This window comes from Lytechinus variegatus, chromosome 1 (assembly GCF_018143015.1).
Source record: "Lytechinus variegatus isolate NC3 chromosome 1, Lvar_3.0, whole genome shotgun sequence".
Taxonomy (NCBI): Eukaryota; Metazoa; Echinodermata; class Echinoidea; order Temnopleuroida; family Toxopneustidae; genus Lytechinus; species Lytechinus variegatus.
In genome coordinates this window covers 38,260,508-38,283,027 of record NC_054740.1, presented here as the reverse complement: position 1 = coordinate 38,283,027, position 22,520 = coordinate 38,260,508, and the positions used below count along the sequence as shown (strand labels likewise).

The window sequence follows — 22,520 nt, the reverse complement described above, 5'->3', positions numbered from 1 at the left end:
ATTTTTCTGTAACTACACAAACCTATTTGTTCCAAAGGTTTCATTCCCCTTTAAGTCTCTTTTTGAGACCAACATTGCGACCTGAGGGTACACAGTTCTGAAATTATGCAACATTTCGTAAGTTCCTACAGAAACAAAATTGCTTAAAAAAGTTAGTTCGTGTACAAATCCAGTGCAAATAGTGTTTTTAGCAAAAAATCATAAATGAAACAAATTAAAACCTCAATCGCTTAAACTGTTGTGAAAACCAATATATCATACTGTAGACTCAATATTCTCTATTTCTTGGAGTTTCAATGTCATTCTTCTTCTTCTTCCAGTCTGGTACAGTCCGCCACTGGCGTATTATCGTACCTTTTTCAATCATGTCATCATCCAGCCCTAGTAATAGATGAACATCATAACAGTTGCCACCTGATTAATATGGATGTTGATGAGGAAAACCATTTGTCAAGGGTTAAAGGGGAATCCAACCCAAATGAAACCTTGTTTTTATAAGAAAAAGAAAAATCAGACAAGTTGATAGGTGAAAGTTTGAACAACATTGGACAAATAACAAGAAAGTTATGAATTTTTTAAAGTTGTAAATATTGGTAATCACTATACCCATGGAGACTTCAAATAGGCCGCTTATGTGATGTCATAGTGATGTAAGGCAAGGACTACTCTTCCATGTACTCCAATACATATTATGGCTAAAATGTCATTTTTCCCAAAAGTTTTATTTCAAATTATATTTTTCTTTCATGAGGACATAAAACAATATACTACCTGGGTTATATTTAGATTACTGCCCCAGGGGAATGGGTACTTAGGAGAAAACCACAAATCCCTGATAATAAAGTACATGGCCTATGGGAAAGTTGTCCTTGCCCCTTGTCATAATTTACTTACCCAGTTGCCAATTTGAAATCTACATGGTATTAGTGATCTCAATTTTAAAGCAGATATATTTTTCTTATTGCTTGTCCGATTTCTTTCAAACTTTCACCATTCTGTTTAATTCATTTTCTCCTTCCCAACACAACATTCTATGGCCAAGGCTGGATTCCCCTTTAAGGCAAAAGCACACCTTACGATTGGTCTGCGACCCAATTTCAGAATGAAATGTTGTAGAAATTGATGCTAATGAGACTTGAATTATCTTACTATGTAATGTTCTAAATCATTGTACGAATACCTAAAGTATGTTCAAATCTGTGACTATGCTATCTTCTTTCTTAGAATAAAAGTGAATGTAACATCTAGTCGTAATGACGTCATAGCAGTCATACGATTGGCTACGATTTGAAACCAATTTGGCCTTTACTCCAAAATAAAGGTTTGTAATCTTTCAAAATGGTTATATTAGTATTGTTTCGATTAATTTTAACCTCAAATGAAATGATATGTTCCATTCAAATTTTCAGAAAATGAGCAAAATGCAATTTGTTACAAAATCGGATCACGAGCAGTCGAAAGGTGTGCGGTGGCCTTTAGGATACAAGCTGGTGTACAAGGCATGACAGGGTGTTGTAAATATTTTGGTGCCATACCATTTAACACTTTCCAAGTGAGAAGAATTTTAAATTCTATTCGATTCCAGATTGGCTACCAATGTAATTTTTGGAGGATTGGTGAAATGTGTTGATATTTTGACATACAGTGTACCAGTTAAAACCCTGGCAGCTGTATTCTGAGCATACTGAAGTTTATTTACATTGCGTGAGGTTATATAAAAAAGAAGAGCATTTCCAACATCTCATTTAGATAGTACAAATGAGTGTATAAGCATAAAGTAGATCATCATTTAAGTGTGTAGTATAAGCAAAAGGAATACCAAAGCGGAGGAGCCATGGTGTAGTCGTTCTGATTCTCGCCTTGTAAACAGAGGGTCGTGTGTTTGAATCCCACCGCAGTCTGGTATCCTTTAGCAAGGCATTAATCCACACTTTGCCACTCTCAACACAGGTGCGAAATGGGTACCCAGTAGGATGTGAAAGTCATTGTAGCTTGTCCAGTACTGTGTGCGCCTCACCATCAACTGACTGGAATACTCCCAAGGGAGTGGAGGATGTGCATACATCGTGTGTTGGAATGGCTGAATGAATCTGATGACCGGGGTAATGACATATCTGTATTTAAAAGCGCTTAGATATGTCCTGATATATTCAGCGCTTTATGAAAGCAGAATATTATCATTTTATTAGTAGAGTATATCTACATGTATATAGTGGCAGTGCAATAGAAATTCACATTATTATTATCATTCTGGCAGAAAGACTGCTGACCTTCTCTTGTTGCCTGTTTACTGCATCCAAATCTTTTACTGATTTCTGAAGCTGTGCAATCATCTTCTCTTGACCTTGCGACTCCTTTTTCCTGAAATAAAAAAAAATGTAACACTAGTTTTGTGATAAACATGATATCAGTTAAAAAAGGACAAGGGGCTGGGGGCATTTTATCCCCCGAAATGCTCAATTGAGCCCTGTAAACTAAAAACGGGCACAATGGAATTCCGCATTCATCGTAATGTGAAAGCTTATCTAATTTTGCAGATTTTGGAAGTGAACGTGTGAAAAGAAGCCTCTGAGAGTAAAAATAAAAGTTCCTGCATGATTTGCATGATAAAACAAGATCTTTTCCCCAATTATGAAATATTTGTTTGGTATCGGCTTTTACTTGTGAGGCTGCAAGCTCCAACAGACCTTTGTCATAGATGGCTCAGATGGAGAGCGAAGTTGGCTCAGTCAGTAAAGCGTCTGCCTGTCAAACCAAAGATCGTGGGTACGAGTCCACCCCGGGCGGATGACTGTAGCCAGCACGTTGTGTGTAAACGTCTCTCCCCTGTTTCATAGATGTAGGCTATATTACAGTGGAAAACACCCGTCCCTCAGATAGGACATTAAATGGAGGCCCTGTGCAAAGGACAATCACCACCTTTGCGCATTAAGAACCCACTGCACTATTTGAACAAGTGTAGGGGCAAACCCCGGCGTAATGGTCCACCTGCATTCCCCCAACCAGTTATATCGGGAGGAGAGACCTGCGGGTCACAGTTCTGTGTGCACGCCCTTCTAGGCTATCCAGGTTGGCTGGCTCCTCCAATGCGTCTTTGAATGTCTTTGACAGATATATGGTAATATACAAATGCTGTGCATCATGGAGTAGTTCCTGATACATGACGAAACATAAGAATTGGATCGCAGGTTGAGGTGGAGAGCATATTGTCCCAAGTCTCTATTCATAAGGAGGTCCAATTCCAAAGAGATGTGGATAGCCTCCCTAATGCGTATCACCCTGACATACGATCCCATTCTAACACCCCGTCACGTTGTTTACGCAACAACGAAGACAGATTTGATGAAGTTTGCAGCCTCGCACGTGAAAGCTTACCCCCAACAAGTGGAATGCCTCTAACGGTCTCACCTGCATCACGCGATTTAATATAACAGCAGTGCTGACTTTGGAAACTACTATAAAATAATTATTGACAAAAACACCATTCATATAATGATATAATATTACGTTCATTGATATTCGACCTTGATAATGTGACCTAAAACTTGTCAGTGATACTTAATTACCCCTATATCCACATTTTATACACTATATCTATAAACTCTGAAAGTTATGATGGCAATCTCATAATCACTTCTAACATGGCCAAAGTTCAAAGACCTTAAATGACCTTTGACTTTGGTCATGTGACCTGAAACTTGTATGAGTTGTTCAGTGATACTTGACTACTCTTAAGTCCAAGTTTTATGAACTAAAACAATATAGTTACAGAGTTATGACGGTAATTTTACAAATACCCCAACATGGCCAATGTCCATTGACTTTTGACCTTGGTCATGTGACCTGAAACTTACACAAGATGTTCAGTGATACTTGGTTACTCTTATGTCCATGTTTTATGAACTAGACCATTACAGAGATATGATTCAACAAATACCCCCAAACATAGCCAAAGTTCATTGACCTTACATGACCTTTACCTTGCTCATGTGAACTGAAATTTGCACAGGATGTTCAGTGATACTTGATTACTCTTATGTCCAAGTTTCATGAGTCAGATCCATAAACTTTTTAAGTTCTGATGGTAATTCCACAGATACCCCCATTATGGCCAAAGTTCATTGACCTTTCACCTTGGTCATGTCACCTGAAATGTGCACAGGATGTTAAGTAATACTTGATTACTCTTATGTCCAAGTTCTATGAACTAGACCAATATACTTTCAAAGTTATGATGGTAATTCAACAAATACCCCCAATTCAGCCATTCATTGACCCTATTTGACCTTAATCATTTGACCTGAAACTCGCACAGGATGTTCAGTGATACATGATTGCTATTACATGTATGTCCACGTTTCATGAATCAGATCCATTAACTTTCAAAGTTATGATGGTAATTCAACAGATACCCCCAATTTGGCCAAAGTTCATTGACCTTAAATGACCTTTGACCTTGGTCATGTGACGTGAAAGTCATGCAGGATGTTAAGTTATACTTGCTTAACCTTATGTCCGAGTTTCATGACCTAAGTCCATGACATTTCAAAAACTTAACCTTAGGTTTATAGATTTTTATGTTGATTCCCCAACCTTTGACCTTGGTCATGTGACATGAAACTCAGGCAGGACGTTTAGTAATATTTGATTAACCCTATGGCCAAGTTTCGTGAACTAGGTCCATATACTTTCTAAGTTATGCCGTCATTTCAAAAACTTATCATTCGGTTAAGATTTGGTGTTGACGCCGCCGCCGTCGGAAAAGTGGCGCATACATGTATAGTCTCACTCTGCTATGCAGGTGAGACAAAAACAGGTAGAACTTCATAATTGTGAAAACAGAATACAACCTCATGTCATCAGTGCCAATCAGATGAACCTTTTCAGTGAAACATGATTAGGAGATGATAAATGTTCAAATGAATAATATTCATTGTTATTTTTTTTAATCAACAGCCCCCCTCCCCCTCCCTTGTAAAAAGTGAAAAGGGGGTAGAAAAATAAATGAAATGATGACAAATAATAATAACGGCATGTTTACCCAGGGTAGGCACTTCGGTTCCGAAAACTGTTCTCCCAGCAGGCCCGGCTATGCTTGACTACCGATTCAGGTGCACATAGCTTTTTGAGTTTTCATTTTCTGCCGGTACCCATTTACCTCACCTGGGTTGAGTGCAGCACAGAGTGGATAAATTTCTTGCTGAAGGAAAATGCCACGGCTAGGACTCAAACCCACGACCCTCTGTTTGAAAGGCGCGAGTCAGAACCACTAGACCACAACACCCACAAAGATAACAGATTATTAGATGCTTCAGCCATTCTGCATAGTGCTCACTGTAAAATATACATGAGGGCGAAACCGATTTCGCCCTCATATCAGCCTATATGGCCCCTAAAATTCCCCCCAAAAGCATGCTTCGAGGCAACCATTCTTTCTACATGTAGAGTCGCCCCAAGATCTGTTCCAAACAGTATTCAAGATTATTCAGAAAATCAAAACTCTGGCACAAGAATAATATTTGCTTTTACTGCACAATTACTTTTAACCATAAAAAGGAGCCCTTCAAATAAAAGAAAAAGCCCCCAAAATTCTGCAATCGTCCCAATGTGGAAAAGAAACATAAAATAGCCCCCCCCAAAAAAAAAAAGTTATTGCTGCACTGTTATAACCACTTGCCTGAGATCAAGCACAGAGTCTCTGCCTACAATGGTTTCATTGAGCCTTGCCTGAAGTTCCTCAATCGCTGACCTGAACTGCGCTTTCTGTTGATCACTACTGTTTTCTGCCTGCATTGGAAATGTAACCAGGGGAGTGTTTCACAAAATATTCAGTTAATTTTCACTGACCATTTAGTTCTGAGTCAATCACGTACAAGGATTTCAGTAGCTTACTGAAAATCAACGACTATTGTTTCATAAAATGGTACATGTATCAAGCAGGTTTTGATAAAAAGTGGATATGAAATGATGTGTCTGATGACATAATGAATGTGCAAGTTGCATCATCCTCAATTTTCTGAGAAAAAGGCATTCTATAGAATTTATGTCACATGATCAATGGGGTAGCTGTTCGCATACGACGTCACAAAACCCACACTTAAAATTGCATACTTAACTCTCTTTAATACTCTTTGATAGATTTTCGCCAAATCTTCACCAACATGTGTCGATTGTATCATACACTTTGATTTATATTTTACTGTAATTTTGTTGTCTGTGATCACGTTTCTCATTTCACCGATTCCTCATAAATTTATCACGTTATGTTGAACAATTTTTGTATCAGTGATTTTCTGATTATAATGTATTGAATTCATCATATTTGTTGAACCCACGTTACTCTATCTTTTATGTATTTATTGCAGTTATTTTGATGTTAAAAGGACCATGCTGAAAAAAATTCAGTCCGATCATGGTATTCTGTATAAAGATATTTTAAAAAAAAATAAACAAATAAATACATAAATGAATGAATGAATGAATGTATGTGTGTATGTATGTATGTATGTATGTATGTATGTATGTATGTATGTATGTATGTATGTATGTATGTATGTATGTATGTATGTATGTATGTATGTATGTATGTATGTATGTATGTATGTATGTATGTATGTATGTATGTATGTATGTATGTATGTATGTATGTATGTATGTATGTATGTATGTATGTATGTATGTATGTATGTATGTATGTATGTATGTATGTATGTTTGTATGTATGTATGTATGTATGTATGAATGAATGAACGAATGAATAAACTTTGGCAGGGATGGAGGTGCATAGCAAGATCCTGGGCCCATAACAGAAAGTTTTGCAATCAATGGTGAATGAGCCGACATTCATTATATTGATTTAATGTACATGTATAGAGGACGAGTGGTAAATTGCCAATTCGTCCACTCATCACATGGTCTACCTTCATTTAGTCTAATGCCATTCTGTCCATCAACGTTTTGTCTAACAAATATTTGGTCCAATAACCATTTGGTCAAATACCCATTTTCTTTTCATTCATTTTGCACAATGAACACTTCAGTTTAATTTATAGACATATGGTACATGTATATGGACTAAATGGCTATTGGACCAACTGGTTATTAGACGGAATGGCATTAGACTATATGAAAGTAGACCATGTGGTGAGTGGACGAACCGATGTTAGACCAAATGATAGTAGACGAGTTGGCAATTGGACGATTGGCATTAGACGAATTGGAAATAAACTAAATGAGCCACACAAATCAACTGTATAATCAGTCACTAAACTCTGTGAGACAGGCTCGTGTATGTCTGCATGCAAGACTTACATTTCTAAGTTGCTCTGTGAGGACTGTTATCTCAGCTTTGGCATCGGAAAGTTGCTTTCTCAGAAGGACCCTTTTGAAAACAAAATCGATTAGATAATAATGATAATAAATTAATATGCCATACTAATATATAAATGCAGCATTTATCAAACACATTTAGTTGCATATTCACTGGGAATTAATACAGACATGTTTATCACCCTGGTTTTAACCCAAGTTTTAACCCAATTCACCAGGATAGAGAGTAGTACAATGCCTATCATATCAAAGGAAACACATACTCTTCTTGTTTACCTCACTAATATATTATGCACCTATGCTTGGGAAAAGATGTACATCTTGCTGGAATACCATGCTTATTTTGTCAATTTCTCAGCAAATGACACATCCTCTACCATCACACATGTTCTTTCATTTACGCATGCGCTTGGATGATCATTTCCTTGGAGTCTATTAAAACTTGTTTTCGTGTCGTGGTCTAGTGGTTCTGACTCTCGCCTTTCAAACAGAGGGTCGTGGGTTCGAATCCTACCCATGGCATGTTTTCCTTCAGCAAGAAATATATCCACAATGTGCTGCACTCAACCCAGGTGAGGCAAAAGCTCAAAAAGCTGTGTGCAGCTGAGTCAGTAGTCTAGCTTTAGTCAGGTAATAATCAGAGCAGGGCCCGCTGGGAGAACAGTTTTTAGAACTGATGTGGCTACCCTGGGTAAATATACCGTTACACAACTGACATTAAATGCATGAATTCCTTTAATAGTGCATTCCTTACTCTGTAGCAGATTCTGTATGCAGTGGCACATTCTCAATGGGAGATCTCCTGCTCCCCCTTGCGAGAATGGACTCTACCGTCTCCCTCACTGTGGGTGTCATTGGGACTTGTGTGTCTGAGAGACTCCTCGGGACTGCTCCATGATTGAGAGCAGGGGTGATAGAAGTACTTAGACCTGAAGGGATGTAGGTTTGTCTGGATGTTGCTGATTCGATTTGCCTTCTCAGCCTGGAGTTCTCCGACGATTGCGTTTCCAATTGGTTTCTAGAATAATGGAATGAGAGGGAACCAGAGATTTTGAAAATATAAGAATGAATGTTTATAAATGAATGAATGAATGAATTTATTTCTTATCCAATTTACAAGTTTACAGACAGTTATGAATACATAGAAAAATAAGGATAATAGGAACCAGAAAATAGCATGAATGCTAGTAAAGTCTGGCCCCTTCTAGTCTAGATAAATACAAACATGTTTCTTAACTTGTTAGTTAAGAATGACCAATCATGAGTCTACTAAATATACTATGTAATATATATAAACAATGACTACATAACAATTTAACAAAAGTTAACAGTATTTACATATGAAAGATATCTAGATGATAACAAAAATACTGAAGAGATGATAACAAAATTAATTTTTCCAACAAATGCTCAACAACAGTTTAACAAAAACTTGACCTTGATGGTTTCTTTCTGATTTTGGTTGGTAGCTCATTCCAAGAGGTTGTGCCTACATAAGATAAACACTCCTTTCCCAAGCTTGTCCTAACCTTTGGTACATACAGATTCTAATCTTCCTTTTGCTTTAATTGTATTAAATGTCCATGTGCAGTATCTAAATGTATCTGAACGACTGAATTAGTTCCTGTATTAATTTTATTTAGGAAATGCTTAAAGATATATTCCGGTTGTGGTACCAATTTCAAATTGAGTTCGTACAGAATCCAATAAAATGACCACCAAAGTGTTTGTTTGTATAAATAAAAAGTATGTGCCAAAGGATTCTGGAAGAAATTGTGTAATTGCTGAGAAATTAACAAATTAGCACGGGATTCGGGTCAAGCGTCGGGCCGACATTCAAAGCAATAATAATACACTGTCCCACGTGCGCTTATCTGTGTTGGTGATCTTCAGTGTGAACATTTTTCAGCGTAGATTTCAAGATTTCACAAAGTTCAGTTTATATAACTACCAGATCTAGATCCTCGATGATATAGAGACAATTAAGCTTGGTTTCACACACTTTCTTGCGAAATCAGTGTTTACTTCAACTACTTTCATTTATCTTTAAGAGACACGAGTGAAAGTTATAATAACTGTCATGAAGAGAAATTATATACAAATAAAGTTTGAGAATTGAAGCCGACGAGAAAATAAATTACTCACACACATTAGATATCATTAAGAACTAAGTACTGTATGTGAATTGCACATTTGTGTTTTATTGAGAAAATCTGCACATATTCTTGACAAGAAATTTGTTCTTCATGATGCTCATGTGCTCTACCATTTTTAATGCCTTACTTGCACAAGGATTTATAGTAAAGATATCAAATCTAAAGTCAGTATGAGATTGGGGAAAACTTAAAGTTGTCAGCACAGAAAAGTTGTCTTTCTCTGACAGTTACCATAAGGTGGTTTCAAACCACCTCAATCATAACAATCCCCGTTAAATTACAAGAACTTATTAATGCTAAAAATACCCCCCGTAACATATCCTTTGGGATAAATTCCTGAAGTTAGGGGTATGCGCAGTATGGTCTGATAAGCAGGCAAGACGCGAGATTTAAAGGGGAATCCAACCCAAATAAAAACTTGTTTTTATAAGGAAAAGAAAAATCAGACAAGTTGATAGGTGAAAGTTTGAACAATATTGGACAAACAACAAGAAAGTTATGAATTTTTAAAAGTTGTAAATATTGGTAATCACTATACCCATGGAGACTTCAAATTGGCCACATATGGGATGTCATAGTGATGTAAGGCAAGGACTACTCTTCCATGTACTCCAATACATATTATGGCTAAACAGTCATTTTTCCCAAAAGTTTTATTTCAAATTATATTTTTCTTTCATGAGGACATACTACAATATACTACCTGGGCTATATTTAGATTACTGCCCCAGGGGAATGGGTACTTAGGAGAAAACCACAAATCCCTGATAATAAAGTACATGGCCTATGGGAAAGTTGTCCTTGCCCCTTGTCATAATTTACTGACACAGTTGCCAATTTGAAATCTACATAGTATTAGTGATCTCAACTTTAAAGCAGCTATAACTTTCTCATTGCTTGTCCGATTTCTTTCAAACTTTCACCATTCTGTTTGATTTATTTTTCTCCTTCCCAACATAACATTTTATGGCCAAGGCTGGATTCCCCTTTAAATCCACCAGCTCAGCAGCCAACCACGGCGCCCGGGCCAAACTACACGCTGGGCTAAAAGTTCCCGTAAATTGCTTTCACATCGCTAAAATACCTGCGATCTTGGAAAAATCCCGGCGAAAGTTCTCGTAATTTTGCCAAGTACCTACTATTTAGTGGGTATTTTCTTTCGGGGATATTACGCATAAATTTGCTTTCACATTGCCAAATATTACCTGGTATTTTCTGATCGAGTAAATTTCCCGATCAGAAAATACCTGGAACTGACGAACTTCGAGGCGGTCTGAAACCACCTATTGTAACAGTCAGAGACCAGTGTCTCTCAGCCAATGAAATCCAAGGATTTCACTGAATTAGTCAGCACTGACAATTAAGTCAGTGCTGACAACTTTCATGAAACACCCACCTGTATATAGACACATCATAATATAATGGATTTTTGCAAAAGATCTTGCTTCTTTTATACCGGTACAAGGGTAATTTACCTCAGATCGGAGATCATTCTATGTTCAACGGAGATGCCACTGATCGGTGAGAGGCTGGTTCGAGAGGGGGACAAGGAGTGCCCCCTCGATCCTGGTCGGCCATATGATGTTGTCTACAAAAAGAAAAGTAGATAAATTGCAATGTTCAAGTCTGAAATAGTGTCATTTTCTATCATCTGTAGTCATCTTTGTGACTTTGTATATGTTTAATCGTTTTATGATTTCTGTATACAGTGTATACTGAATCATTTATTTCTATTATTATTTATTTTTATTTTATTTTTTATTATATATATATATATATATATATATATATATATATATATAATAGGCAAGGAACAGGGAGGAACAGATGGACATATACATACCATGTACTATTGATTATGTTTCATTCGTTTCTGTTAACATAGAACCCATGAAGAAGGCCTAAGGCCGAAAGCTCAGATTAAATTGTGGTCTATCAGCAACGTCAAATCGTCTTGTCATTTTTTCGCCTAAGTATTTGGTACAAGACACAGTAGTCATGTTAAAGAGTGGATGCCTGTTTACATTTATATACATACATATATATTGTTTATTTCTTTATTCTATCTTATTTTTTATTCATATAATGTACTTATAAAAGGGGGCCTTCACCCTACAAGCTCTGCTTTTTAGTTGGTCTCATTCCCTCTTGATTTCATGGTATTATTGTATTATAAAAAGTTATTTAAATGTTATATTTTGTAAATATGTATATCAAACTATCATTGTAAATGCAAAAAAAATAAATAAAATACATGTAAATAAAAAAAATAAGTAAAATTTTCCCCAAAAATTTGGGAATGTTTCAATCACTACAAATCGGAGAAAGCAATGCACATACATGTATTCCTGTAACATAAGTCAAATTTCAACTGATTTAGGAAGGTCCAGCTGCAGCATATAAAAATAAAATGAGAAACACTTTGAAACTGCAATGAAAAGACACTATACTAAACAATCAATGGATTGAAGCTTTTGCCAAGGGAAATATCAAGAAGTGATCTACCAATGTTCATCTTTTAAAGGGGAAGTACTCTGACAAAAAGTTTATTGTAAAAATAGCAGAAAAAATAATAAAAAATATTGCCGAAGTTTTGAGAAAAATTCATCAAATAATTAAAAAGTTATTAGAATTTAAATTATTTGATTTGTGACGTCATATGCGAGCAGCATTCCTACATAGCGAATGGTAAAACATCAATGAAATTTCATTTTCTCAGAAAATTGAAAATGGTTTTCAATGTAACTTTTGTATATCAATAGACAAATCATTTCACACCTGATCATGAAAAGAAAAAAAATTAAGTCATCAGGAACCATACAAAATTTGAAATTCATACATTTCATATTACATAACACATGGGGCAGCTGCTCATTTATGACGTCACAAATCCAAAATTTTGAACTCTAATAACTTTCTTACTCTTTACGGATTTCCCTCAAACCTTCACCAATATTTTTTACTATTTTTTCTGCTATTTTTACAACAAAGTTTTCTTCAGAGTGAACTTCCCCTTTAAATATTCCATAACTTCCATTGCACAACAAATGTTTATACATTGATACAGAGATAGATCACAGATAACAACCTACAGAATACAGAGGGTGCAATTATTACTTATTAATTATTACCAACCCTTATTTTCCACAAAACAGTGATAGGCACAACTCAGTGACATGCAAATGAGACAATCGATAATGTCCCTCACTATTTCTTTGGTTTTATATTGTTTGAATTACCGGTATTACAATATTTCATTTTTTTAAAGATCTGACAATAAGGGCCAACTTGACTGAATCATATAGTACAGTGTATTAAACAATGCTAATTCCACATGTCTAGGTAGGAATTAATTGTTTCACTTGAAAATGAGAAAATTAGAATATTTCATATAATACAATACAAAAGAACTAGTGAATGAATGATGTCATCAGTCTCCTCATTTGCATACCAACCAGGGTGTGAATATAACTAACTGCTTTGTGAAATTAAGTGAAACTTTAAAAATGTCATCACTTTGTAATTTTACATGTACATCCGATTTTGATGAAATTTTCAGTGTTATGCTTGTTGGACTTTTCTCTTTTATTTAAATCAATTTTTTGTTGGGGTAGACTTTTCCTTTTATTTTCATTCAATTTTCAACAAATTATTCATTTTATGAGTCATAAACTACGTGTATTTTTTGACTAATTTGTCAATACCAAAACCCTTTACCTCTGGGAAATCTGCAAAGTTCATGTCGAATTTGATATCTTCAAGCTGAGTAGCCTTCTCGTTCAGCAAATCCTGTTAACATGATGTATCAAGAATTTGTGCCTTGCGACAGTAACATTACAAAAACAACAACAAACATTGCATGGGGTAAAAACAGAATGCAAGGGTAAAAGTTTACCAAAGGACAGATAAGAATAGGATGATTAAGATCCAAAATGGTTTCAAAGGATCATAATTATATACTTTGTTATATTAAGGTGGTCAGAAATAGATTAAAAGATACATGTACTGAAGATGAAAAAGTTGTGTATTAGAAAACATATTTTATCAATTTCTAAATATAATTGCCTTAACGTTGAGATGAAAGATAGAAATGAAAAAAGTTTCAAAAGACAAGATCGTACAAGTACATGAACAGTATGTTGCATAAAGTAGGTCAGAATTCAAATAAAGATAAAGTTTTCGAAATTGAAGAGATATCTTTAAAGAAAAATGTCCAGTTTGCATGCAATAAATGATACATGCAGGCACAAACAGCTAGAAAAATCAAATCTAAGCCGCCAATTCTTTCCACTTTGAACACACCTCTGAAATTTTGAACATGGTCTAACCGTTTTGAGCACCCACAAGAACTGGCCCGAATTATGCAAATATAAAACAGAATTTTTAGAATGCCCCTCGAATATCCAAGAACACCGCACAAATTTTAAACCACACTTCATGGATGCTCATTTCGACTCTAGTGTGACTAGTGTATGATGAGTTGCCTGGTAAATTTACCTTATTAGAACTCCAGTTGGGTGAATTTGGATCCCCTCCCATAGTTTTTCTATATTTTTTATCTTTAATTATTTAAAGATTCTGCTTGATTCCTGCCGATTCCTAATAAGTGTGATGGGGCCTTAACATATACATGTAACTGAAAGGATAAAACCGCCTCCGCCCTTCTCCCAGTTCAAGATTATCCCCCAGCTCACCTGTCTCTTGCTTTGAACATGAACCATCTGAAAGTTTCTGCTTAGGGTTGGTGATGTGTTCAAGGTGATGCTACTGCTGCTCGCGGTTGGTGATGGAACAAAAGATGCCATCTCACTGACATTGCATACATCACTAGATTCTGTACATGTATAGATGGTGAAATGGCAATGCAAAACGGGGAGATTAGACCAGTCATTACATTTATGCACAGAAAAAAAACAGAAGCCTGATAAGATGTATTTGTAAAACTTATTTGGAAATCGAGGAGTAATCATGTATCCACAAATGTAGATTCTTTGGTGTTTTAAGCGCTAATGAATATCCCAATAAAGTTTACCTCCAATTTTTATACTTGTCATGTATGTTTTGAATTTTGATGTCCAGAAGATTAAATTATTTTCATTTTGATGTTTGAATGCTAAATAAACATGCGTTGGAGTCATGTAATAACGCGGTAGCAGGCATACTTGCGATGGTGAATGTGATGTTTTTGAATTGGCAGTGAATTAATAACACATGGAGAAAAAGGTAGAAGTCTACGATTATGAGACTGATTGAACCATGGAAAAGCAAAAGGAGTGAACTAAATGTAGATCCTAGGGCCTAGATCTAGTTGCTTATCATTTGAGTAGATGCCTGGTAAGCCCACTTTCCTACATTAATTAATGTAGAGTCTAAAGTTATGGTACAAAAAATAAAGCGAAGTCGAATTGCGCATGCGCGGAGGTCTGCAGTAATTTGTACCAAAAATTGCTGCAGACCTCCATGCATGCGCAATTCGCCTTCGCCATCTTTGATTCGGCAGAGAATTTAATACGGGTAATAAATCAAGAACCAGCTTCAGATCACCAATTTTGAGACGTTTTCAAGAAAGGACAATTAGTGGGTCTGTGTCCAATGGTATAAAGTTAGTTTAGTAACTGTAGTGTACAAAAAGTTCTGTCGCAATACCTCTCCTAATTCTTTCAAAATTCATAACAAAATGGCCAATCAAGACTGTTTTTTAAGCGAAATTTACAGTTTCATGGTTTCCAGTATCAGGGAAATACAAGTAATTGCGTACCTTGGACCGGAGTTATTGATAAAAATCCTCTGGATGATCAAGAAATCTTTCATCTAAGACATTTTCACTTGAGCTGACGGTTTTTCTTGCAAGTTGCCATCTTGAATGACGTCATTATCGTTAACTTTTAAATGTCTCGATATATCGAATGTTGCATGTTGTCTGCTACCTGCATGACCTGTGATCGTAGCGGTTTAGCTCGCATATGGAGCAGATCGTATAATATCGAAAGCAATATCGATATCACATTCGTAAATTGTTGAACCCCTCTCCATTCGTTTGTAAATATTTCATAGTTTGGCTGCCATTTTTATCGTTTTTCCTGTGTCCAAGACAAGTAAACATTGGTAAAGTATAATTTTCATACCTTTTCATCTAACTTATATTGTTAAAAGTATTTAAATCATTGAATATTATATATTGAAAGTTTGTAGTATATAAATCCTAGTAAGAGTGTAAATTCGATGTGTAAATTTACATCAAAGTGTAGACAGTTGATTGACAAAAGGGAGGAAGTGATGACACATGCGAGCTCACACGAAGTTAGACAGCTGGCAGCCGTCTGTTTCGAGGATTTTTGAACTTTTTTTGTTTTTATTTCTCCTCGTACACAGACGGCTCGCTATCATGCAGCCACCGTTAGGGGACTAGCAATGCAAAATCCCCCCGTCGGGGCTCTTCAATTTAATTGTCTTTAATGAATTAAAATTTTGAAAATTAACGTGACCAAAATGCAAATTGATATTCCCTCTTTGCATTATTTGCCAAAAAACGGAGAAAAATCAAGTTAAAAGGAACAAAAACAGTGACTAACCTCGGCTTTTGCGCAAATTCACTTCCCCATTTTATCCGATCTTAAGTACATAAACATATGGCCATTGAGTCCCCTGTACAGATCGCGCTAGAACTTCGGTCTCTGTATTTGGTGAGTGAAGCCAACGGAGTTCAGCTGAACAACAAATAGAGACCGAAGCTTTTGGTCTAACACGAAGTAGTAGTGACCCTACCGTCAGTGAATGGGGATGATAGTAAAATGTCTGAAATTGTTGAATAAATCCCCAGAAACGATGGTTATTCCCGTCTAATGCAGAGTGGGCAAAACAAAAAAGTTCTCTCCTCCTACCCCAGTCTCGATCGCCCATTTTGTTATGAATTTTGAAAGAATTAGGAGAGGCACCATCGGCATCGCACTACACGTCTAGATTCAGCACTCAGCATGCTCCGTAACCCAGGAGCTCACCGTGTATTTACCCATACTCACAGGACAAGGGTAGATTATGGTCAAAATATCTAGCAAGATAAATTATGAAAACAGAAATTATGCACTTACCATGATTATATGGATGATGGTCTAACGCGTGGTAGTATTCTGACATCAAGGCACATACTGGAACCTCAAAAAAATGAAAAAGTTCTCTCTTTCTACCCCAGTCTCGATCGGCCATTTTTGTTATGAATCATAACTAACAAAATGGCCGATCGAGACTGGGGTAGGAGAGAACTTTTCATTTTTTGAGGTTCCAGTCTGTGCCTTGATGTCAGAATACTACCACTCGTTAGACCATCATCCATATTATAATCGTGGGAAAGACTTCCATATGTCCCCTCCACTAATTTTAAAAAATACTTTCCCAAAACCCCCTTCGGTCTCCTCTTTTTTCTTCTTTTTTTTCTTCTTACTTCCGGTGGGAACTTGGATTCGAACCTCTCGCTGCAGAACGAAGCATCTCCAGTCTGTCGCCTTACTCACTGAGCTAGCAGGAATTGTTGAAAGCCATGGGTTTCATAACAATTATCAACCGATATTACGACTAGTCTACTCTCCACGAGTATTGGGTATTTATTTTTCTGTCTAAATAAACCGATGCCATTGGGAATTACACACACTCGAATTTTTAACGGAATAAAGCCATATTTTGGTATGTATCTGACTTTTCCTTCTTAAATCTCTTAGTCTTAGATATATGTTAGATAATTCTTGATAAACCTTCTCCATATTTTTTTTTCAATTTTAGTGGAGGGGACATATGGAAGTCTTGCCTAATCGTGGTAAGTGCGTAATTTCTGTTTTCATAATTTATCTTGCTAGATATTTTGACCATATACCCTTGGCCTTGTCCCGTGAGTATGGGTAAATACACGGGGAGCTCCTGGGCGCCGGCCCGCTACCAGGCCGGCGCTCCCTGGTTTACATGCTCAGGCTCAGCAACTCAGGTCTCACTCTCAGTCAGTGTTCGGAAATTCGAGAACACTATTAAAATTCTGCATTTTGCAACTATAGTTTTAGTACTTAAAATGTAATCAATGTAAATTATTAGGCATGCAATTCTTACCGAAATAGAAATTTGAAAGGAACTATCGCGGTAAATTTGCACCAGTACATCAGTATATAGTTCACACAATTGAGCATCTATCTGCATCAGTTTTCTGGCAGATGTTTTTATTGTAAAATTTTGAATTGAGATGTACGCGACAACTCATTGCCAATTTTAGAACTAGTCTAAGCTGATTACTGAACAAAACCATCAAAATAAAAAAACTAATATAAATTGAAGATATTTTTCTTTATTATTCATATCATTTATATTTAGAAAATTTATATTTTGTTTATGTTGATGGAAATTATATTTATTTGCACAAACAAATTAAGAAATACTTGGATGCGGCTAGAGAAATTTGGGGAAAATCCCTGGGTGTATTTGAAGTGGGCGTATACTTTTGTAAATCGAATGGAGTGTTTGCTCAACACTTTTCGTCTTATCTGAAAACTTTGCTTTATTTTAATTGGCTGAAAAGTATAATTACCATGGTAACTGTCGATTAAACATGCCATGTCGCATAAAACAAGGCAAATTTCATGAAGCGTACGTGGAATAAATTTGCAAAATCAGTTAAAAAGTTACTAAAATCATTCAATCTGATTGGTTGGTTGATCGTAAATTTATTACATAAATCGTGCTTAAGTTATTATACAACAAGTTTTATTAAATGGATCCTTGGACATAGCCGAAATAGCCTACACGTACATAGCCCCTTGGTTAAGTTTTTTGCCCAGTAATAACTTTAGCAATCCACAAGCAAGAAATTTTGAATAATGCATACAGGTTGTTTAAAAAAAAGTACGCCAGAACTTGCCGAATTTATGTTAGGGACTATGGAATGGGTTTTATGTCATTACTTAAAGGGATGCTCTGGGCTAGAAATATTACTAGATGAATATATAGAACAATATTCACCGAGCAAATTTCATCAAAATCGAATAGGCCTAACATTAACAAATAACGAAGTTATTGAAGTTCAAAGTTTAGCAATATTTCAAAGAGTTATATGCACGTTGTCATGAATATTCATTAGGTGTGCTGATGATGTCACACACCCACTTTCCTTTATCTTATGTTATTACATGAAATCATAATTGTTTCATTTTTTACGTATGTGTGAATGATATGTCTCGCTTATAATGAAATAAGTTGCAGCAATAAATATCTAATGCACTAAATCAGTTGTCAATCCAATGTTTTAATACTTGGTGGTAAATTTTGAATAAACGTATTGTTTTGTAATAAAATGCAAAAGAACAAGTGGGAATATGACATCATCAATTCGCTCATTAAATATTTATGAAGACATGCCTAGAACTGTTGCATCGGAATAATGCAACTCTTTAAAATTCCATATCTCTCACTCTGTTATTCCTTGTCCTATTTTGATTAAACTTTCAGTGTTTTGTTTGTCTGATTTTTCTCTATGTGTTCAAATCGTGTTATTTTCAGCCTGGAGTACCCCTTTAATTTTTTTTTTACATTCAAAAGTTTACTGATATAAAATCCTGACATTAAAGGGTCATCATAAAAAAACAAAGAAACGATTTAATGATTTTATGTAAAAAAAATCAGTGCCCCCTCTCCTTCTCCCCCCCCCTCCCCTCTCCCTCTCCCTCTCTCCCTTCCTCTCTCGCTCCCTCCCCCTCCCCCCTCTCTCTCTCTCCCCCTTTCTCACTCTTTCTCGATAAGGAAAAAATACTCATGAAGAGTGTTCTAGCATGACCACCCAAAGAAAAAATTGAGATGAGGCACACTAAATTCGATATCAATTTATAAATCAGAACATGATCACTGAATTAAAGGCTGGCATTTTGCAGATAAAAAGCGAGAGAGCGTAGACATCAACCCTTCCGGTGCGGCAGGCCCATATATGGCCCACTTCAATTTTTTTTTTTGCATTTTGACAATGCATGCACCTAATCGTATATACAGACATTAAAACTTAGCATTCAATACACGTGTTTTTTTTTGCCACCCATCTTTCTTCTCGTTCATTATGTTGAATCCTCGGTCGTGTTCCTCTCTTGTTTTTTTTTCTTTCCCTCTCCTTCATTTTCCAACGTAGCCTTTGGCCCATTCCATTTTAAGTTCCCGATTTTGTTAGCCATCTTATTAATTATGCTAATGTCTTAGTATTTCGAAATGGTTTGTTCTTACTCACATGTTATTCTTTCCTTCCCTTTCACACTTTCCTTCCGTTTTCCCTTTTTATCATTTTCTCTTAGTTTACTTTTCACTTTCTCGCTTTCCCTTTGCCTTTTCTCCCTTTATTTCTTTCTTTCTTTATTTATTTCTTTCTATTTTTATTTTCCCGGTGAAATACATGCGCCAGCCTGCCCCCCCCCCGCCGGATCCGCCGGTGAGACGAAGGAAAGAAGAAAGATAATAGAGGAGGAAGAAAAGTGAATGGCATTATTAAGGGCGGGTAAAAACATTTAGGGTCCCTTATAAAACCAAAAATTTGGCTCGCGCTACGCGCTCGCATTTGCATTTTGAGCGAGATAGTATCAGCTCAAGATGATTGGGCTCACTACATCCCCTAGTCAAGTCAACTTGATACCTCCCCCCCAAAAAAAAAATAGCTCGTGTTTCGAGTTCTCATTATTTTGTTGAGATGCGCACCCTGTTCATGTTTACAATATAAGTGCTGAATATCAAAAGTTTTAGATCGCACAACGCTGCTTCCCCCATAACAATCCTTAATATATATATTTTTTTCCAGGCCAGTATCAAATAATTTTCAATTAGCAGTTTGCTTTCACATTAATTATTTAGTTAGATACGTATCATATCCATGATTACGCTTACAATGTCCAATTTAAAGGCTGAATCACCCCCCCCCCCCAAAAAAAGAAATAGAATAAAACAAAAATAGATAAATGAATAAATAAATGAATAATTAAATGAAATAGACATCTAAAAAAAACAAGTAAATAAATAAGTAAATAAAAATAAATAAATAAAAAATGAAATAAATGCCTGATTGAATACCGCGGCTATGTGTAGTAGTCGAAGTTGCTTTCTTGGTTAAATACAAATTTGTCATCGTCAGTAGTAGTAGCTTTAGTAGTTAAAGTAGTTAAAGTAGTAGTAGTAGTAGTAGTAGCAGTAGTAGTAGTAGTAGTAGTAGTAGTAGTAGTAGTAGTAGTAGTAGTAGTAGTAGGCCTAGTAGTAGTAGTAGTAGTAGTAATTATTATTTTCCTCATTATTATTACGATTTTCAAAATCAGATTATATCCGCTCAAGAATTATCAAGAGAAACAGATAAATCTAATGTCGTCCGTATAAATCAAATATCAACAATTTTTCTCAATCAAAATAAGAGCTAGTACAATGTGATTAATTTTTGTCATATATGTCTCAATACTTTTTCTCCAAAGATCGAACTTTGAATAGTGTGCCAGGGGCGATAATAGGGTGTTTTCGCTTTTTCTTCGCGGAAACTCTTAAAGGTCAAGTCCACCTCAGAAAAATGTTGATTTGAATCAATAGAGAAAAATCAGAAATGCACAATGCTGAAGATTTCATCAAAATCGGATGTAAAATAAGAAAGTTATGACATTTCAAAGTTTCGCTTATTTTTAACAAAATAGTTACATGAACGAGCCAGTTACATCCAAATGAGAGAGTTGATGATGTCACTCACTCACTATTTCTTTTGTTTTTTATTGTTTGAATTATACAATATTTCAATTTTTACGAATTTGACGATTAGGACCTCCTTGCCTGAAGCACAAAATGTTAAAATAATGGAATTCCACGTGTTCAGGGAGGAATGAAACTTCATTTCACATAACAATGACGAGAAAATCAAAAATGTAGTGAATGAGAAATATCCTGGGGGCAGTCGAATATATTGCTGTACACATCGCGTGACCAAAAAAAACCGCGTTCAATAGTTTAAATGGGTGGGTTTTTTTTTAGTTTCAGACGCGGGCCACGTGTGCACTTGTTAAGGATATCGAAAACAGCAATAAAAAAGGGTAGTTTTGAAAGACTGGTCAATAGTAAATCGCAGGGTCAAACGTATTTGGGGTATGTTTTTTTTCCAAGCTTTTTTTTAAGACTAGCCAAACGTGTTTACGGTATAGCTTTTTCCCCCGGGGTCTTTTTCTGGCGACAACTTGTTTAGGGGCCAAAATGTGTAAATAAAGCCAAGAGAAAAACTCGTTTATAGGGTGTTTGGAATAATTTGGCCATGCGTATGTACAGCAATACATTTGACTGCCCCCCCCCCCCCGGATGAAATGGTGCGCAATCAAGAGAATTATGCTTCTCTTAGACCAAACGAATTCACCAAATGAGTTTAAATCATCCTTACTCAGTAGATACCGCATCATATGCAACTTCATCAAATTTTCTATGTACATACAACAGTAGGAGAATACCTTTTAATTGACAAAACTATATCTATACGTAAGATCGTATCTTTTTTGTTTTAAATGATATTTTATTTCTTCCTCTTAATATGATTTTACAATTCCAAAATCACAAAACAAGATATTCACGAAAAAAGTATCGCATATAGAAAACAAAACAAATAAGGGCATATAAATTCATATCAAAATTATCTCAAAACAATACATCTACAATATTCCTTTAAAGCCTGTGTATAGCTTTGGTAAAGGGTCAATAATGTGATTGATAATCGAATGACAGTCTTACTGAAGCGTAGAGATCGTTAGATATTTTTCCAACTACACTTCTCTGAGAAAATTTCAAATATTCAAATCTTGGATAAATAGCGCCCTCTCTCGGCGATGCTTGTTTTAAATTAAAAACAAGTGGAATGCCTCTGGCCGTCTCACCTGCATCACGCGGTTCAATATAGCAGCAGTGCTGACTTTGAATACTAATCTAACTCACACAAGATGTTCAGTGATACATGGTTACTCTTATAAAGACCAATAAACTTACAGAGATATGATGGTTATTCAACAAAAACCCCCAACA

The 22,520-nt window shown here is 35.9% G+C and overlaps 1 protein-coding gene across 3 annotated transcripts in view; it reads right to left on the bottom strand.

Annotated features, from left to right (window-relative positions):
• The window catches only part of LOC121413449 (coiled-coil domain-containing protein 158-like), a 56,991-nt gene extending 39,325 nt beyond the window's left edge, over nt 1–17,666 (bottom strand). The window contains exons 1-8 of one of the 3 annotated variants that reach the window (XM_041606274.1): nt 17,577–17,666; nt 14,180–14,319; nt 13,203–13,274; nt 10,961–11,073; nt 8,084–8,347; nt 7,312–7,381; nt 5,678–5,787; nt 2,271–2,361 (exon numbers count right to left, since the gene is read on the bottom strand). In XM_041606274.1, the coding sequence (XP_041462208.1) occupies nt 2,271–2,361; nt 5,678–5,787; nt 7,312–7,381; nt 8,084–8,347; nt 10,961–11,073; nt 13,203–13,274; nt 14,180–14,290 (831 nt within the window). In that variant the 5' untranslated portion in view covers nt 14,291–14,319; nt 17,577–17,666. Of the gene's footprint in view, nt 1–2,270; nt 2,362–5,677; nt 5,788–7,311; nt 7,382–8,083; nt 8,348–10,960; nt 11,074–13,202; nt 13,275–14,179; nt 14,320–15,243; nt 15,331–17,576 lie in introns of those variants that run through there. The other 2 variants (XM_041606279.1, XM_041606286.1) reach the window with 2 other exon arrangements.
• Nucleotides 17,667–22,520: the final 4,854 nt, after the last annotated feature.